We start from the raw sequence: 18,106 nt of genomic DNA, 5'->3' as shown, positions 1-18,106 counted from the left end.
TATTGGAATTTTCATTTACCCGTGAAATATAAAAAATAAATTTGAGTGACAAAAAAATGTTGGGCAAGTGTTTTTTTATAAAGGCGGGCTGGGATGAAAATTAAAAAATTAATTCCAGCTAAAAGAAAATTAACAGTTGTTTTTTTTTAATGAAATTGTGGAAACCTGCATGACAAGAACTCTCAGTGAAATCAATAAGAGCACTCTGTGTACTATTAATATGTCAAATTAGTATATTGCATATGTTTAACAAGGATAGAGCCTGTGTCATGAAGAAACTGACATTTGGGTTCGACCTGTACAATGTTTGGAGATAAATAATCATTTGTAAAATTATTTGCTAATCCCTGCTGATAATTACCGAAGTCCAAAACTAAAATATGAATTTCTTTATATTAATTTTGCGTATTTTTATGTCCCCCACTAGTGGGGGACATATTGTTTTTGCCTTGTCTGTTGGTTGGTCTGTTGGTTGGTTGGTCTGTTGGTTGGTTGGTTTGCGCCAACTTTAACATTTTGCAATAACTTTTGCTGTATTGAATATAGCAACTTGATATTTGGCATGCATGTGTATCTCATGGAGCTGCACATTTTGAGTGGTGAAAGGTCAAGGTCATCCTTCAAGGTCAGAGGTCAAATATATGTGGCCAAAATCACTCATTTTATGAATCCTTATGCAATATTAAGATAGCAACTTGATATTTGGCATGCATGTGTATCTCATGTAGCTGCACATTTTGAGTGGTGAATGGTCAAGGTCAAGGTCATCCTTCAAGGTCAGAGGTCAAATATATTTTGCCCAAATTGCTTATTTTATGAATACTTTTGAAATATTGAAGATAGCAACTTGATATTTGGCATGCATGTGTATCTCATGGATCTGCACATTTTGAGTGGTGAAAGGTCAAGGTCATCCTTCAAGGTGAGAGGTCAAATATATGTGGCCCAAATCGCTTATTTTATGAATACTTTTGCAATATTGAAGATAACAACTTGATATTTGGCATGCATGTGTATCTCATGGAGCTGCACATTTTGAGTGGTGAAAGGTCAAGGTCATCCTTCAAGGTCAAACTTCATATAAGGGGACATTGTGTTTCACAAACGCATCTTGTTTAATTCTCAGTTTATTAGATAAAATATCTATAATGAATTTTGTTTTTAGAACTATTTATACAATTAGTGAATACAATTTTAAATCAAAGTTTAGTCAGATAGTGTATTTATATATACTAAGTACTTAACAAGTAATTACAAATTAGGAAACAATTTTAATGTTTAGGAAAAGATACCATTGGGTTATTTCTAGGCAAGTTACAATGGCTTTGATGTTATTATTATAATATTTTGAACCTATTGTAAACAAAAACGTGCAAAGCTTGTATACATGTTAATGTCTGCAATGTGGCTGGAAGCTTTGTTGAATATGTTGCCACAAGCTTCCAATGAATCATTTGGCAACGCATGTGAGCCGTGGTAGTGTCCAGATTTTGTTAAGCCCAGCGAGGGGCTGTTTGATTTCCCTCATGGCAATAATTACATGGCTGTCAGACACATTCTGTCTATTCTACATGAACCAATCTCCTCAATGTGTCACATAATTGTTTATCAGACAAAATAGGTGGAAAATTGTGTATTTATAAAGATTGCTATATTGTTATTATGCTGTTTATCATCAGTACAAAATGTAAATTGAAAATTGTAAGCAGATAAAAATAGACAATGTCTGTAGCGTGCATTGTCCGACGTTTGATTAAACAAACAGTTTGTAAATTAATCAAATATTTATAGTATAGGAACAAATAGCTATGTTTAAACCTGTCCTTGTTCTGTCACGCAGGAGTGAGCCCATGTGTGCTGTGTTTTCGGGTGAAGTTTTACCCTGCTGAACCCATGAAGCTTCATGAGGAGATCACCAGGTAAGATTCAACAGGTTTAACATGGTTGTCTTAAAAGGGCTGCCCCCACCCACAGTGAAATAAAAACATGCCTTTCCCTCCTTCCCATCGGCCCACTTTCTGGATGACCACATAATATTTAACCTTAACCCTTTCCCACTTAGAAGCAATGTGAAAAAGGCTATATGCAAATAGCATAAAACCAGAACAGCCTGGGAGTAACTCGAATGCTGTTTGCTGCTCATAAGTACCTTAGGGTTGCAAACAAAGCCTTAAAAACTTGAATCTGAAAAGAAAGGTTTTAAATTAAATATAACTTTCTAAGAGACTGCAAATGCGTGAAAACACATAACTTAGTGATAAAGGGTTAATATGTTTTAGTGTGTGTGATCAATAAAGATATTAAAATATTATAATATTATATATTTATTGGAAGTTTTAAATGCGAAAAAGAAAACAAAAAAAATCATGCAAGGTTTGTGATTAAACAATTATAGAAAATCAGTTTAGCCATTAACCCTGAATATTTGATAAAACTTGTGTTGGGTTTGTGATGTTTGAAACTGTTCCAAACCCAGAAAAGGTACCTGATCTTGAAAATGTTGTCTTTGTTTATCCAGATAATGACCCATATGAACTTTAACACAGCTATATTTGTTTATCACTATTGTTTCAGGTATTACTTGTTTCTGCAGCTGAGGCGGGATCTGCACCATGGGAGACTACTCTGCTCACCTCAGGACGCAAACCTTCTTGCTGCCTACATCATACAATGTTAGTGGTTTGTAACCCTAGAAGTTATTTTGCCCTTACTTCACTTATTATGCACCCCTTCGAAGAAGAGGGGGTATATTGTTTTGCACATTTCGGTCTGTCTGTATGTCCGTCCACCAGATGGTTTCCGGATAACTCGAGAACGCTTAGGCCTAGGATCATGAAACTTCATAGGTACATTGATCATGACTTGCAGATGACCCCTATTGATTTTGAGGTCACTAGGTGAAAGGTCAAGGTCACGGTGACCCGAAATAGTAAAATGGTTTCCGGATGATAACTTAAGAACGCTTATGCCTAGGATCATGAAACTTCATAGGTACATTGATCATGACTCGCAGATGACCCCTATTGATTTTCAGGTAATTATGTCTAAGGTCAAGGTCATGGTGACCCGAAATAGTAAAATGGTTTCCGGATGATAACTCAAGAACGCTTATGCCTAGGATCATGAAACTTCATAGGAACATTGATCATGACTTGCAGATGACCCCTATTGATTTTCAGGTCAAAGGTCAAGGTCACGGTGACCCGAAATAGTAAAATGGTTTCCGGATGATAACTCAAGAACGCTTATGCTTAGGATAATGAAACTTCATAGGTACATTAATCATGACTTGCAGATGACCCCTATTGATTTTCAGGTCACTAGGTCAAAGGTCAAGGTCAAGGCGACCCGAAATAGTAAAATGGTTTCTGGATGATAACTCAAGAACGCTTATGCCTAGGATCATGAAACTTCATAGGTACATTTATCATGACTCGCAGATGACCCCTAAAGATTTTCAGGTCACTAGGTCAAAGGTCACAGTGACTCAACTTAGAAAAATGGTTTCAGGATGATAACTCAAGAATGCTTACGCCTAGGATCATGAAACTTTATAGGTACATTGATCATGACTCACAGATGACCCCTTTTGACTTTCAGGTCACTAGGTCAAAGGTCACGGTGACTTGACACAGTAAAATGGTTTCCGGATGATGACTCAAGAAAGCTTACGCCTAGGATCATGAAACTTCATAGGTACATTGATCATGACTCGCAGATGACCCCTATTGATTTTCAGGTCACTAGGTCAAAGGTCAAGGTCATAGTGACAAAAAATGTATGCACACAATGGCTGCCACTACAACTGACAGCCCATATTGGGGGCATGCATGTTTTACAAACAGCCCTTGTTATATATCAAGTAGTTTATAACGCTAGAAATAATTTGGTTCTCATAATTTGTATACCCCCATTACATTTGGTAATGGGGGCTATAAAGTAGTCACTTTGTCGGTCGGTCTGTCGGTCTGTACCGAAATTTCATCCGATCTTCACCAAACTTGGTCACAAGTTGTATCTAGATGATGTATAGGTAAAGTTTGAATATGGGTCATGCCGGGTCAAAAACTAGATCACGGGGTCACTTAATGTGTTTTAAACCGAAAGTTTGTCCGTACCATTACTATGTCATTTATCGTTAGATTTTAAAATAACATGGCACATTTGTTCACCATCATGGGACGGTGTGTTGTGTCAAAAAAGTATGTCGATATCTCCAAGGTCAAGGTCACACTTCAAAGGTCAAATGCTTGTCCGGGCCATAACTTTATCATTTATTGTGAGATTTTAAAATCATTTGGCAAATTTGTTCACCATCATCTCGAAGGTCACACTTTGAGTTCAAAGATCAAAAATGGCCATTAATGAGCTTGTCCGGGCAATATCTATGTCGTTCATTGTGAGATTTGAAAATCATTTGGCACATTTGTTCACCAGCATTGGACGGTGTGTCGCGCGAAAGAATTACATTGATACCTCCAAGGTCAAGGTCACATTTTAAGTTCAAAGGTCAAAAATTGCCATAAATTAGCTTGTCTGGGCCATAACTATGTTGTTCATTGTGAGATTTTAAAATGACTGTACATTAATTTTGTTCACAGTCATTGGACAGCATGTCATGCAAAAGAATTCAAGATTGCAAAGGTCAAAATCGCCATAAATAATAATGGCATAATAATCCTAAAAAATCGCCATAAATTAGATTCTCTTGTTTTGTGAAGACAGCATGCAAAATAGCCTGTGTCAATGCGGCAGGTGGGGGTATACGTCACGTCTGTGACAAAGCTCTAGTCTCTTTTGTCATCATATAATGTTTGTGGTCTGTAATGCTGGAATGTAGTTATAGCTATCCTTCATGGAGCATACACAATGAAGTGTAACTGGATTGTATTTCTGGCAATTAACTTGAGACAAATTTAGTGCTATTATAATTTATATGCTAAAGTCTAACCCTCTTTGTCATTTATTTCTTGGTTGTGTCACACAAAAAGGTGCAAACTCATAAAATAAAATAGAATTTAAAATATCAATTATACGAAATCACTGTTGTGTATTTTTTTATTGGTAATACTTCTGTTTTACTTACATCTTGCGAATAGAAAGATAACCATTTAAATAAGTCCTCATAAGCTAATTGACCAGTTTTGTGTTTCACTATTTCACAATTATGTTTTGTGATTTGCAACTTTGAACAGTTTATTGAATATATCTATAAGTATTTTAAGTATTTTAATTTACCTTTATATTTACATCCCTCTAATCTGTCCTGGTTTTTATGGTTACAGCGGAGGTGGGTGACTATCACCCAGAGGATCACCCTGCAGGCTACGTGGCGGAGTTCAAGATGCTGCCCAACCAGACGGCACTGCAGGAGCAACAGATACATGAACTGCACAAGACACTCGCGTAAGACCCTTTCAACCCAGGAAATAATTATATTCAAAAATTGTGGATAGGCCCATATTAAACCATTTATGCCTAGTTGACTCTCACATCCTTCTAAATTGGATCAATTTATTTCCAAAACTAGGAATGTCTAGTATATTTATTTCTATGTTTAGAATATTTCTTATAGAAATTCCTTTAAGCAAACAGCGCAGATCCTGATGAGACGCCGCATCATGCGGCGTCTCATCTGGGTCTACGCTGTTTGCCAAGGCCTTTTTTCAAGACGCTAGACATAAATGGGTTAAGGACCTACACAAACTTTTGTAACAAAGCCTGAAATATATATGAACTTGTCTCCTGGAAAACCATGCTTAATGCATGTGAGCTGGTCTCTAAAACTGCTGAATGCATCTGTGAAAGTATTGTTCCCAATTAGCTTGTGCAGATTTCACAGGCTAATCAAGGATCACACTTTTCGCTTTTATGGAATTTTTATGCTGCAGAAGGGTAGCATAAAGTTTTTTAATTGTCCGTCAGTCCGTCCATCTGTCTGTCCATCAGTCAGTCTGTCCATCCGAAAACTTTTAACACCTTTTGAGTTGTGAAAGGTCATCCTTCAAGGTCAAAGGTCAAATATATGGCTTCAAAGCAGAGCAATAGGCGGCATCGTGTTTCTAACAAACACATCTCTTGTTTGTTATAAGGTGCATTCAAAAAGAAATCTAGTCTAGACTGTATCTTCTATGATTAGGATTATCTAGGAAAATACCTTACTTATTATGACTGGCTCAATAATTATCCCCCGCCATTGAAACTTGGTATGAGTATATATATGGATAAGATGATGATGTACACCAACTGGCATTGTACACTATCTGTTAATAACAGAGCTATGGCCCTTTGTATCTTGAAAGAATTGATTTTTTGTGTCAGGAGCACTATCTTGGAAGTGCTCTGATGGCTTTCATTGAAACTTGGTAGGAGTATATATTTGATAAGAGGATGATGCACTTTGGAGTTGTCCATCCGTACAGAAAACAATTTGTGTCCAGAAGTATATTGGCAGGGGATATCAATTCAACGAATTTGCTTGTAAACATTTAGAGAACTGGAGGAATGTTAAGCTTAAGCTTTTAGCTAGCTGTTTGAAAATAAAGAGTTACTTACAATCAGGGATCATATTTTCCCGCAACATCAATCGGTCCGGATTTTAATGGAGAAAAAGTGTCCGAAATTTTATATCCGAAATCATGACAAATTACGTTAAAATATATACAATTGATTTTGCTATTCATGCTATTCATGAAGATAGTATAATAAATGTAAAAGTTCCCTTAGGCATTATTTTTAAACGGAACATACGAGTTTTCTCAATTTGTTTTATCATTTGCTATTTCATTGACATTTGTTGTTTCGTGTGTTGTTTTATCTGACTGTTATTAGTCTGTGTAAATCTATACCGATGTTTTAAATCGTTATCAACTCGATAATAGCTTACAAACATGCATTGAACTTAACAAATGTCTGTGCGTAGGTTTGTTACTGACAATAACAAAACCAAATAGTTAAGAAATAATTCATGTACGTTATAGTTTGTAGTCGAATAACCCACGGCCGATAGTTAAGATGCGTAGGGATTAAATGATTTGAAACCACGCATCTAAACTTTCGGTCGTGGGTTATTCAACAAAATAATAAAAAACACGAATTATTTCGATTCTAACACAATTTTTACTAATGATTTATGCAATGTATATTATTTTTCTTGTGTATTATTTTATGTGAAGTTCCGCCCATAAAAATAACTTTCGGCTGTTCTGTCGATCAGATCCGCGACTTTTATTTATTTATGGCCGAATTATTACGCTGGTGGAAAATGTATCGGCATATTTTGTTTAATTACAGCGCGTGCTTTCAGTGTATAAGGTCCGCCCACAATTATTGCAGAATATCCGATTTTCTTCTTTGTTTATATGACAGTTTACTGTATCATGCATGAAATGCACAATTTCCACGAGGATAACATCGAGGTTTGTATCTCCGAAGTAAATGTCAACGATTGACGAGTACACATTACGAACCGATTGTGCTAGGTATAAGCCAGTGAAATTATCTAAATTGATATTGACACGGGGTTATTCACGCGTGGCTAATACACAGCCGCGCGAATCTTCGCTGCTTGGGGCCATACTCTGATACTAGTCGGCTGACGTGCGATTATCTGGTCCTGACCGGTTTAGAGACTGCAGGGTATGGTTTATCACACCTAACCGAGATAAGAACGTAATAAGGGTGTGCACTGTGTAATCGATTTCATGACATGGGAATTTTAGCAAACAGAATCAGGCCGACTGTTTGGGATTTTCAATCGGTCATTCAAGACCTCTATCGGTCTAGGACCGACAAAACCGAAAAAAATATGTTCCCTGCTTACAATGAATATTAGTGCTGCCAGCAAAAAAAATGAGATAATTTACACATGCACACACACATACCTTGAATGTACAATCTTCTGTTTCCATGGTTTCAGGGGTCAGGTGCCTGCAGAAGCGGAGGCTAACTTCTTGAAAAAGGCTGCATCCCTGGACACATATGGGGTTGACCCGCACAAGGTCAAGGTGAGCACATAGGGGTCTTTCAAAACTGTTGACATTTTTAGTCCCCAAAAATACTTAGAATAAAGAAAACGCTGGTATTTGTTAATTAGGTTTTTAACAAAGTTGAAATGCTGGTTATTAAGTTCGGGTATGGTGGGTGGGCGAGCTACGTCAAACAGGTAGTGTGCGGTCAAGATATTTTGGTTGCTCTGACCAATCTTGATGAAACTTTGTGTGTTGCAAGCATGTGTTGAGAATTTGCTTTGATTAAACTCAATTAATGATTTGATATATTAATTTAAAGCTTAATTTTTAGCTCATCTATTTTTTGAAAAAAAATTGTCATCACCTTGGCGTCGGCGTCGGCGTTGGCGTTGGCGTCGGCGTCCGGTTAAGTTTTGCGTTTAGGTCCACTTTTCTCAGAAAGTATCAATGCTATTGCATTCAAACTTGGTACACTTACTTACTATCATGAGGGGACTGGGCAGGCAAAGTTAGATAACTCTGGCGTGCATTTTGACAGAATTATGTGCCCTTTTTATACTTAAAAAATTGAAAATTTTGGTTAAGTTTTGCGTTTAGTTCCACTTTTCTCAGTAAGTATCAATGCTATTGCATTCAAACTTGGTACACTTACTTACTATCATGAGGGGACTGGGCAGGCAAAGTTAGATAACTCTGGCATGCATTTTGACAGAATTATGTGCCCTTTTTATACTTAGAAAATTGACAATTTTGGTTAAGTTTTGTGTTTAGGTCCATTTTATTCCTTAAGCATCAAAGCTATTGCTTTCATACTTGCAACACTTACTAACTATCATAAGGGGACTGTGCAGGCAAAGTAATGTAACTCTGACTGGCATTTTGACAGAATTATGTGCCCTTTTTATACTTAGAAAATTGAAAATTTGATTAAGTTTTGTGTTTAGGTCCACTTTATTCCTACAGTATCAAAGCTATTGCTTTCATACTTGCAAGATTTATGAACTGTCATAAGGGGACCGTGCAGGCAAAAATGTAACTCTGACTGGCATTTGGACGGAATTATGGGCCCTTTAAACTTAGAAAATTGAAAATTTGGTTAAGATTTATGTTTTGGTCCACTTTACCCCTAAAGTATCATAGATATTGCTTTCATACTTGGAACACTCACAAACTATCATAAGGGTACAGTAAAAGGACAAGTTGCATAACTCTGGTTGTCATTGTTACTGAATTATGGCCCTTTTTTGACTTAGTAACTTTTAATATATGGTTAAATTTTGTGTTTCGATCCACTTTACTTCTTAAGTATCAAGGCTATTGCTTTCAAACTTTAAATACTTAATTGCTATCATGAGGTTACTGTACCTGGCAACTTGAATTTTACTTTGACCTTTGAATGACCTTGACTCAAGGTCAAATTATTAAATTTTGCTAAAATTGCCATAACTTCTTTATTTATGATTAGATTTGATTGATACTTTGATGAAACTACTCTTACCTGACATACCACAATAGACTCCACCCAAACCATCCCCCGTGCCCTCCCCCCCCTCCCCCCCCTCCCCCCCTCCCCCCCCCCTATTTTTTTTTTTTTTTTTTTTTTTTGTAAGATCATCTCACAAATGACCACCACACCCTCACACTATACCCCCACCCCACCCCCCCCCCCCCCATCCCACCCCCCCCAATTTTTTATTTTTTTATTTTTTTTAATTTAAATTAAATTACCACCACACCCTCACACTATACCCCCCCCCCTCCCATTTTTTTTTTTTAAACTGTTATGTTTGAAATACCGTCCAACCATCGCACCCAAAACCCCCCATCGCCCCCCGAACCCCCCCCCCCCCCCCCCCCCCCCCCCCCCCCCCCCCCCCGCTTTTTTGGACGATAATGTAATAAATGTCCACAACCCCACACTATACACCCCTCTTCACTCCACTCCTCCCTCCTTTGTGATTGAAAATGAGAGTCCCTTCACCTTTAAAAAGAAAATAGATGAGCGGTCTGCAACCGCAAGGCGGTGCTCTTGTTTAAACCTGGTTTCACTGTGATTCTTGTTAGCCTATTTCATAATATTCCTTTAGAAACAACTGTAACAAGTTCTATTTAGAAGTTGTTATAAGATTATCTTAAGTGTATGAAAACATAGTGTAGTGCATAGTGTAGTGTAGTGTAACCTGAAGTCTAGCTCATTCCCTGCTCGGTGCCTTATGTTCACTGTTGTCTCTCTGTTGTCAGGACCAGAAAGGGAACCAGATGTACCTGGGAGTTACACACCAGGGCATTATGACCTTCCATGGCAGCAGACGAACTCAGATCTACAAATGGTAACTACTGAGCTCAGACTTTGGTCTCACAATTCATGCATCTTTAGTAATATTGAGTCCTTTTAACTTAAAATTGCCATACTCATTGTCAATGCACACAATAAATACAGGTACGATGTTTATAAATAATCAAAATTGAACAGTTGCAAACATTTCTGTTTGTCTGTCTCTGGTTAAAATAGGTTTCACTATGCAATAATCTGCTATTATCTCAGTTTTTTATACAAACTGCACAGGCCAATATGGGATGACTCTTTTTCCTACATTCAATAATGCCGGTTTTTTTCCAAAAGCTAGACTCGAATAAAAAATGCATATTAACTTATTTCTTGATTGACAAGTCATTTAATGAAATTTTGAATTACATGTATTGTCTTGCTTTGTATGCCTTAAGATGATTTATGATCGATTGTTTGTTTCACTGTCAAATGATTAATACTTTTTTTGGAAGCGGAAATTTTTTGTTATGTGGCTAATGAGATGGAAAAGACATTTAATGAGTTATTGTGGATAGGGTAGTTCCTGACTAGACTGATCTGATGCACGGGTTGGTTTACTGGCTGGCTATGGCATTAGACTTGTAGTGACATGATGTGGCTCAAATGAAGATGCATTTTAAATGAAGCAAGTGGAAATATCATCCATTGCCATTTTTTCTCATCAATTTACTCTGAACAAGGTTTCTCTGGCTAATATGTACTATAAATGGCAATGAATATTAGAGATGACTATGCTAGATAATGTTTTGCATCTTATTATTTCAGGACACAAATAAAGAAACTAGCCTTTGAAGGAAAGACTTTCATAGCGCATGTAAATATTAATGAGGTGAGGAGAAAATTAATATTCTTGATTGTGTTTTATACTAAGTTATAAATGAATTTAACATTTTGTTGATTTTGATATTAATATTTGCATATATTTCGGTTTATTAAATGCCAACCTAGTTTTAAGTTTTTATAAAGGTTAAGGTATATGCATTTTAATTAAATTAAATCTGTGTTTCTGATTTAAACATTATCATGTTATTATTATGACTATTATTAATTTACTAAATAAAGTTGAATGTACATATTCTATTCTAAAGTAACCAGTTTAATGTTTATCATGAGTGTTTGGCCGTAAAATATTTGTCCCATAGATACAACAGTTAAACACTTATTTTGTCCTTTTAAAATGTATTTTTGTTAATCATGGTGCAAATTTATTGTTGTTCTATGTTAGTGGTATAGTTTATTTTTATGCCCTGGGTAGGGTGGCATATAGCATTTTAACTGTTCGTCAGTCCGAAAACTTTCACATTGGCCATAACTTTTGCAATATTTAAGATAGCAACTTGATATTTGGCATGCATGTGTATCTCCTGAAGCTGCACATTTTAAGTGTTGAAAGGTCAAGGTTATCCTTCAAGGTCAAAAGTCAAAAAATACAATCCAAGGGAAGTAATAAGCTTTAAAAGGGAGATAATTTTTTAACCTGCCAAATGATACAATGAAGTTTTTATGCTCCCCAAAAATTTATTTTTGGGGGAGCATATAGTCGTCGCTTCGTCTGTCCGTGCGTGTGTGTGTGCGTCTGTCCGTGCACAATTTTTGTCCGGGCTTTTTCTCAGCAACTAATGACCGGAATTCAATGAAACTTTATGGGAAGCTTCACTACCAAGAGGAGATGTGCATATTATCAGCGGTTTCTGGTCGGATGATTTTTCACAGAGTTATGGCCCTTTGAAATTTTCCATTAACTGTACAATTCTTGTCCGGGCTATTTCTCGGCAACTAATGACCGGAATTCAATGAAACTTTATGGGAAGCTTTACTACCAAGAAGAGATGTGCTTATTATCAGCCGGTTCTCGTCGGATGATTTTTCCCAGAGTTATGGCCCTTTGAAAATTTCCATTGTACATAGAGTGCAATTCTTGTCCGAGCTATTTCTCAGCAACTTATTACGGGAATTCAATGAAACTTTATGGGAAGCTTCACTAACAACAGGAGAAGTGCATATTATCAGCCGGTTATGATCGGATAATTTTTCACAGAGTTATGGCCCTTTGAAATATTCTATAAACTGTACATATAGTGCAATTCTTGTCCAGGCTATTTCTTTCCAACTACTGACTGGAATTCAATGAAGCTTTATGGGAAGCTTAACTACCTTGAGGAGATGCGCATGTTATTTGTGGGTTCTGGTTAGATGATTTATTTAGAGAGTTATGGCCCTTTAAAATTTTTAAGTTTTTAAACCATCCATTGTATTATTTTGTCCAAAGTTATGCCCCTCAAGACGTTTCCTTTTATCTGAATATATAGTGCAATATTGTGAAAAAAAACAACTTTGGGGAGCATCACCCGTCTCTGACGGTTTCTTGTATTTCAAAGGGGCGCAATAGGGGGCATTGTGTTTCTGACAAACACATCTCTTGTTTTAATATTACAACTGTTACATATAATGTTACCTATAGATATCTCTGCATTTGTTATGTATACACACATTATAATTAGAGCTCTTTATTTCAAGCGGAAACAACATATTTTATTTTGAAATTATCCAAACAAAATGGATTCTTCTTATCATAGCATGTTTTACTGTCTCCAGTATCTACTGATGTCATGAGAAATATAGCGATTGACCTGCCAGTTTTTTTTTTCTGTCCATCTGTCTGTTTGAGGTTAACCCTCAATGATACCATAATACCGGTAGATGATGTCTTTGAACACTCTTCACATAACCATCTCACCTGACCTCATTTCGACCTTGACATTCCCTACTGTTGGACTATTTAAGAAAATCCAAAGTCTTTGTTAATTTCAAATACAAACATCACTGCTTGCAATAAAGCTTTGATATTTACAGGGATGCTGTCTATAAACACTTATCAAAACACCAACTTCACCTGACCTCATATTTACCTAGACTTTGATTTGCTTTTTGACAACGATAAATTCAGAACGTCCAAAATCTTGGTTAATCCAAAATAATGTGTTGTCTGACATTGGCTACAAATCTTTGATACTTGGATGGATGTTGTGTATGAACACTCAACAGAAGCACAACACTGGACCTAACTTTTACCTTGACATGGATCTACTTTTGACTAATGAAGAAATTCCAAAATCTGTATTATCCCAAAATTATGTGTTTTGTGTAACATCAATTCCACTTGCTACAAAGCTCTAACCCTTTGCATGCTGGGAAATTTGTTGTCTGCTAAAATGTCGTCTGCTGATTTTCTAAAATTAGCATTTTCTTCGATTTTTTTTCAAAGAATACTATCAGGATAGCAAACAGTTTGGATCCTGATGAGACGCCACGTTCTGTGGCGTCTCATCTGGATCCAAACTGTTTGCAAAGGCCTTCAAAATTCGGTTCCCGCACTGAAAGGGTTAATACTTCAATTCAACTCTCAGCATATACTCATCACCTGACCTCATTTCACCTTGATATTGTCTTACATAATGATTAAGACGTATTCAAATGGGCCAGTTAGTCAACACCAACTAGCCTTCCACTGCTGACATGTGCATTAATTGAATGCAGCATCTTGTTTTATCTGTTAATCATGAATTAATATGATATATTCTGGTTTTGACTACATGTTATATTTGTTGTTGCAAAAGTACTCCAATGGCAAAAAGGTAGGATCAATGGAAACAAATCACTAACGATTTCTTACCTCTTTGTCTTTTACCCCATATCTGCTGACAGGAAAGCTCCAGAGTTTGAAATTAGACTGGCATACTAGCAAAATAAAAGTTAATGTTGAAAGTTGTAAAATCTAATTTTGAATCTCTCTTAGAAATTTGCAATTGCATATTGGCAGGTGGTCTTTTGAACAGTTGTGTACTAATTGCTTACTAGCCATATGATTAAAAAAAAATGAAGACATTTGTCAGTTATTTCACAATCTCAAATATTTTCGCCTATGGTTAGCTTTGCTGTTTGTGAAAATTCCACATTATGACCTCCTTTCCTACTTTTCACATGTCTATCGTCACCAATCAGAATTCACATTTTGTCAAAAAGCCCTTATTAAATGTTAACAAAAAAACAAATTTTCTGCACATTGTATGCATAATACATATTTATAAAAGATTCCCCCACTTACAACATCCTACTGTAAAATACATTCACTTATTGTATCTTCAACTCTATTTCCAATGTTGAGCATGTAAGTATTGTATCTGATTATAGAGCAAAAATAGGTAGATACAGCCTTTCTTAACTTGGTGGATATGTTCTCTGGCTTATAACTAAGTGTTTGTATTCACTGTTCACATGTATTTTAATGTTTATCCCTGTTGTTTTTTATGCCTGCCATATATATCAGGATGTGGAAGGGAGCCATTCTAAAAAGGTGAGACTGGTTAAAGGGACAGGATTGTCTCCCTTTATACAGGGAAGTCAAGCATAAGGGAACTAACTCTGATCCAATAAGCTCGCACCTATCTTAACAGTATTGCGTTTGTATGGTTAAAGTTTATATTTTATAGCTGCCCAAATGTCATGTTAGCATGCTAATAACTACGCTGGGCTGCAAACAGCATTACACAATGCTTACACAAATTATATATGTATGTTATATATGTATGTGTCTTTGTGCCACATGCGGCCAGAGTAGCTCCATCCCATGGTGCACATCTGCCCAGTCTGGTCAGGAGCTACCCTGTTTGCTTACAAGACCACTAAAATTTTGGTGTCTGTAGGTTGGACAGGGTAATTCCTGACCAGACTGAGCAATTTTGCACGCTTGTCTGGAGCTAAGCTTGCGGCATATGGCCCAAGATCCATTTTCGCACAAAGGTTTTATTTTTTGCTCGTGGGCTTGTGCTAAATTAAGTCGTGTTCTGAAAAAACTGGACATAATGCATGTGCATAAAGTGTCGTCCCAAATAAGCGTGTGCAGTCCACACAGGCTAATCAGGGACGACACTTTCCGCTTTTAGGCCACGACTTTTTTTTTTATTGGTTTACAAAAATTATTTTGAAAATGGTCCATCGGGCGGTCGAAAAAAAAAAAAAAAAAAAAAACATTGGAAAAATAAGTTAATACTAATAACATCAGAACAAAGACATCATATCTTTTATAACCTTAACACAGAGACGAAAAATCAAATTATGCAATGAAACACATCTATATCTTCAAATGAAATGAGTCACCTAAAAGCACCTTTTGTAACATCAGGCAATTTTAAACACTCCATTAAATGACATGCGTTCTTCTCCCATTAAAACGAAAAACTGCGCTTCATTTCCGTAATTCGATGCGCACCATTACGCAATGCGATGCCCGTTGCATAAATCTTATATAAGATAAACTACTCATACACAAAGTATGTGTTTGCTCTTATTGGACTTATGACATCGTCCATGAAAAAAAATCGAGGTAGATCGATCCCCGCGTCGTCGCGGTAAAGTTGTTGTTGTCATGAAAACTCGTTGATTTACAAAGCAAAACGTCTTATTTGAACTGACGCGAATTAATACAATCATATTTGTCAACTTGGCTTTTGCTTTATTTTGATAATTTAATCCAAAGTTTAATGTTAGCAAGTGTTTTTACTGGAATTGTAAACAAGGAGCCATGCAGTTAAAGTCTTACGAAAATGTGCAGTCTGTGTGAATTGACAGTTTGACGTCATCAAAGGAAAGCCGCTTGCTGTCTGAAGCAATAAAGCGACAAATTTCGCGCCGACAAAATTGGCTTCCTTTGTCTAGCAATCAACATGCCGAACCAATCGTGCGTTTGTTTCTCAATTGCAATCCTCCAATTTAATTATAATTATAGCACGTGCATAGCTCCGCCTTCGAATCTTTTGCAGAAAACGGAGGCGGAGTTTAACGGTTAATTGAGCTAGTGTTTTACGCAAGTTGAGTTCCGATTTGCCGAAATTACTCGGCCCTAAGCATTAAAACGACAAATACATTTATCAATGATTTTCCGAGATATACCGATTTGTTCCGATTTCCAAACTTTCTGTACAGTTCCTATAAACTATGGCGGACGTGTTTACAAAATTCCTAAACACATATATCGTAAATAATGGCAGTGTTTTATTGGATTATTTATACTAATTATCATATTGCAAGGTAATACTTTTTTATCTACTATAATATCGGGTTTGTTTAATATAATAAACATGTTAAACAATATAGTTGCGTCACAGACTCGGAAATAAATTTTGATGCGGTCGACATTTTACTGACGCTGATTTTCCTATTGTCTGTAATTAAATAATTTTTGAGAAGTGCCCATAAAAGGACTGGTACATACTGTGTCACATTGAAAAATATCCCGATCTCTGTAATATATGTAAACCAATCGTTGATTGTACTTACTTGATTTTATTCGCAACCGTACTCAAACCGGATCGTTTTTTTTCTCGTTTCGCTCGTTTTTCAGTGCGGTCGGGAATAAAATATATATAAAAAAGACGATTTTCCGATTTTATTTTTTTTCCCATTTTCCAAAAATTAGGGTCGGCGGTTTTGTAAACCAAGAAATATAAAAGTCGTGGCCTTATGTCATTTTTCATTTAAATGAAGTCTCTTCTTAGCAAAAATCCAATTTAGGCGGATAGTGTCGTCCCTGATTAGCCTGTGCAAATTTAACGCACATGCATTATGGCCAGTTTTCTCAGAACGCGACTCAATTATAAGAAAATGTATTTCAAAATGAAGGTTGTTAATATAGTGCAGTTTGTTGAGGTACGTATTGGATTTTAATGTTCAGTTAAAAACAGTATTTTGGTTTTATAGAGGAGAATATAAAAGTTAATTGATTAGTTTTTATTGCATGCTCTACTTTATTTTTGCAGATAGGTTTAGCAATGTGTAAATGCTTATTGCACAAAATGTTATAGATCTCGAACTTCGGTCAGTGCCAAATGTGGTGTTGACTGATTCTGTTATAAATGATTCCTACTGACCAAACTCCTTTTGAAGGTTAAAGTGATATTATGGGCATTTTTCACAGTTGAATTGAGCTAAAAAGAATTAACAGGTCAAAACAGTTAGTTATCCCCCGCCATAGGCGGAGGGATATTGTTTTGGCGTTGTCCGTCCATCCGTCTTTCTGTCCGTCCGTCCGGCACTTTTGTGTCCGGAGCCATATCTTAGTAGTGCTTTGGCGGATTTCATTGAAACTTGGTATGAGTATATATATGGATAAGAGGATGATGCATGCCAAATGGCATCGTACACCATCTGTAAATAACAGAGTTATGGTCTTTTGTATCTTAAAAAAATGCTTTTTTAGTGTCAAATTTAACACTTGTGTCCAGAAGCATATTGGTAGGGGATATCAATTCAATGAATTTGCTTGTTAAAATGTGGTAGCTAACCAATTATATAAAACTCATCTTGCTATCAGTTGTTTATAAAAACAATATATTATATTCGATATTTTACATGACTCACCCAGTCCTCTAAGCCGAAATGATCCGTAAAACAAAATTGTGTCTTTGTGTATTATGAACGAATCTGCATGATAACTACATTTAGACTCACATCGTACACCAAATCATTTCTGTCGTCAGTTTTCAAAACGAAAGTACGGTTGATATTCAAATGCATTATTTTTATGCCCCCCTTCCAAGAAGAGGGGGTATATTGCTTTGCTCATGTCGGTCTGTCGGTCGGTCGGTCTGTCCGTCCACCAGGTGGTTGTCAGACGATAACTCAAGAACGCTTGTGCCTAGGATCATGAAACTTCATAGGTACATTGATCATGACTAGCAGATGACCCCTATTGATTTTGAGTTCACTAGGTCAAAGGTCAAGGTCACGGTGACTCGAAATAGTAAAATGG

At 36.4% G+C, this 18,106-nt stretch overlaps 1 protein-coding gene across 6 annotated transcripts in view; it reads left to right on the top strand.

The window, feature by feature from the left end:
* The window catches only part of LOC127871552 (FERM domain-containing protein 5-like), a 181,783-nt gene that overhangs the window by 62,570 nt on the left and 101,107 nt on the right, over positions 1–18,106 (top strand). For 4 of the 6 annotated variants that reach the window (XM_052414593.1, XM_052414595.1, XM_052414594.1 and 1 more), the window contains exons 4-10: positions 1,841–1,919; positions 2,575–2,672; positions 5,286–5,406; positions 7,919–8,006; positions 10,212–10,300; positions 11,065–11,128; positions 14,627–14,653. In XM_052414593.1, the coding sequence (XP_052270553.1) occupies positions 1,841–1,919; positions 2,575–2,672; positions 5,286–5,406; positions 7,919–8,006; positions 10,212–10,300; positions 11,065–11,128; positions 14,627–14,653 (566 nt within the window). Of the gene's footprint in view, positions 1–1,840; positions 1,920–2,574; positions 2,673–5,285; positions 5,407–7,918; positions 8,007–10,211; positions 10,301–11,064; positions 11,129–13,916; positions 13,935–14,626; positions 14,654–18,106 lie in introns of all 6 variants that reach the window. The other 2 variants (XM_052414596.1, XM_052414597.1) reach the window with 2 other exon arrangements.

Source organism: Dreissena polymorpha, chromosome 3, assembly GCF_020536995.1.
Source record: "Dreissena polymorpha isolate Duluth1 chromosome 3, UMN_Dpol_1.0, whole genome shotgun sequence".
Lineage (NCBI taxonomy): Eukaryota > Metazoa > Mollusca > Bivalvia > Myida > Dreissenidae > Dreissena > Dreissena polymorpha.
The sequence above is the reverse complement of the archived record's forward strand: the minus strand, read 5'-3'. Positions and strand labels throughout refer to the sequence as shown.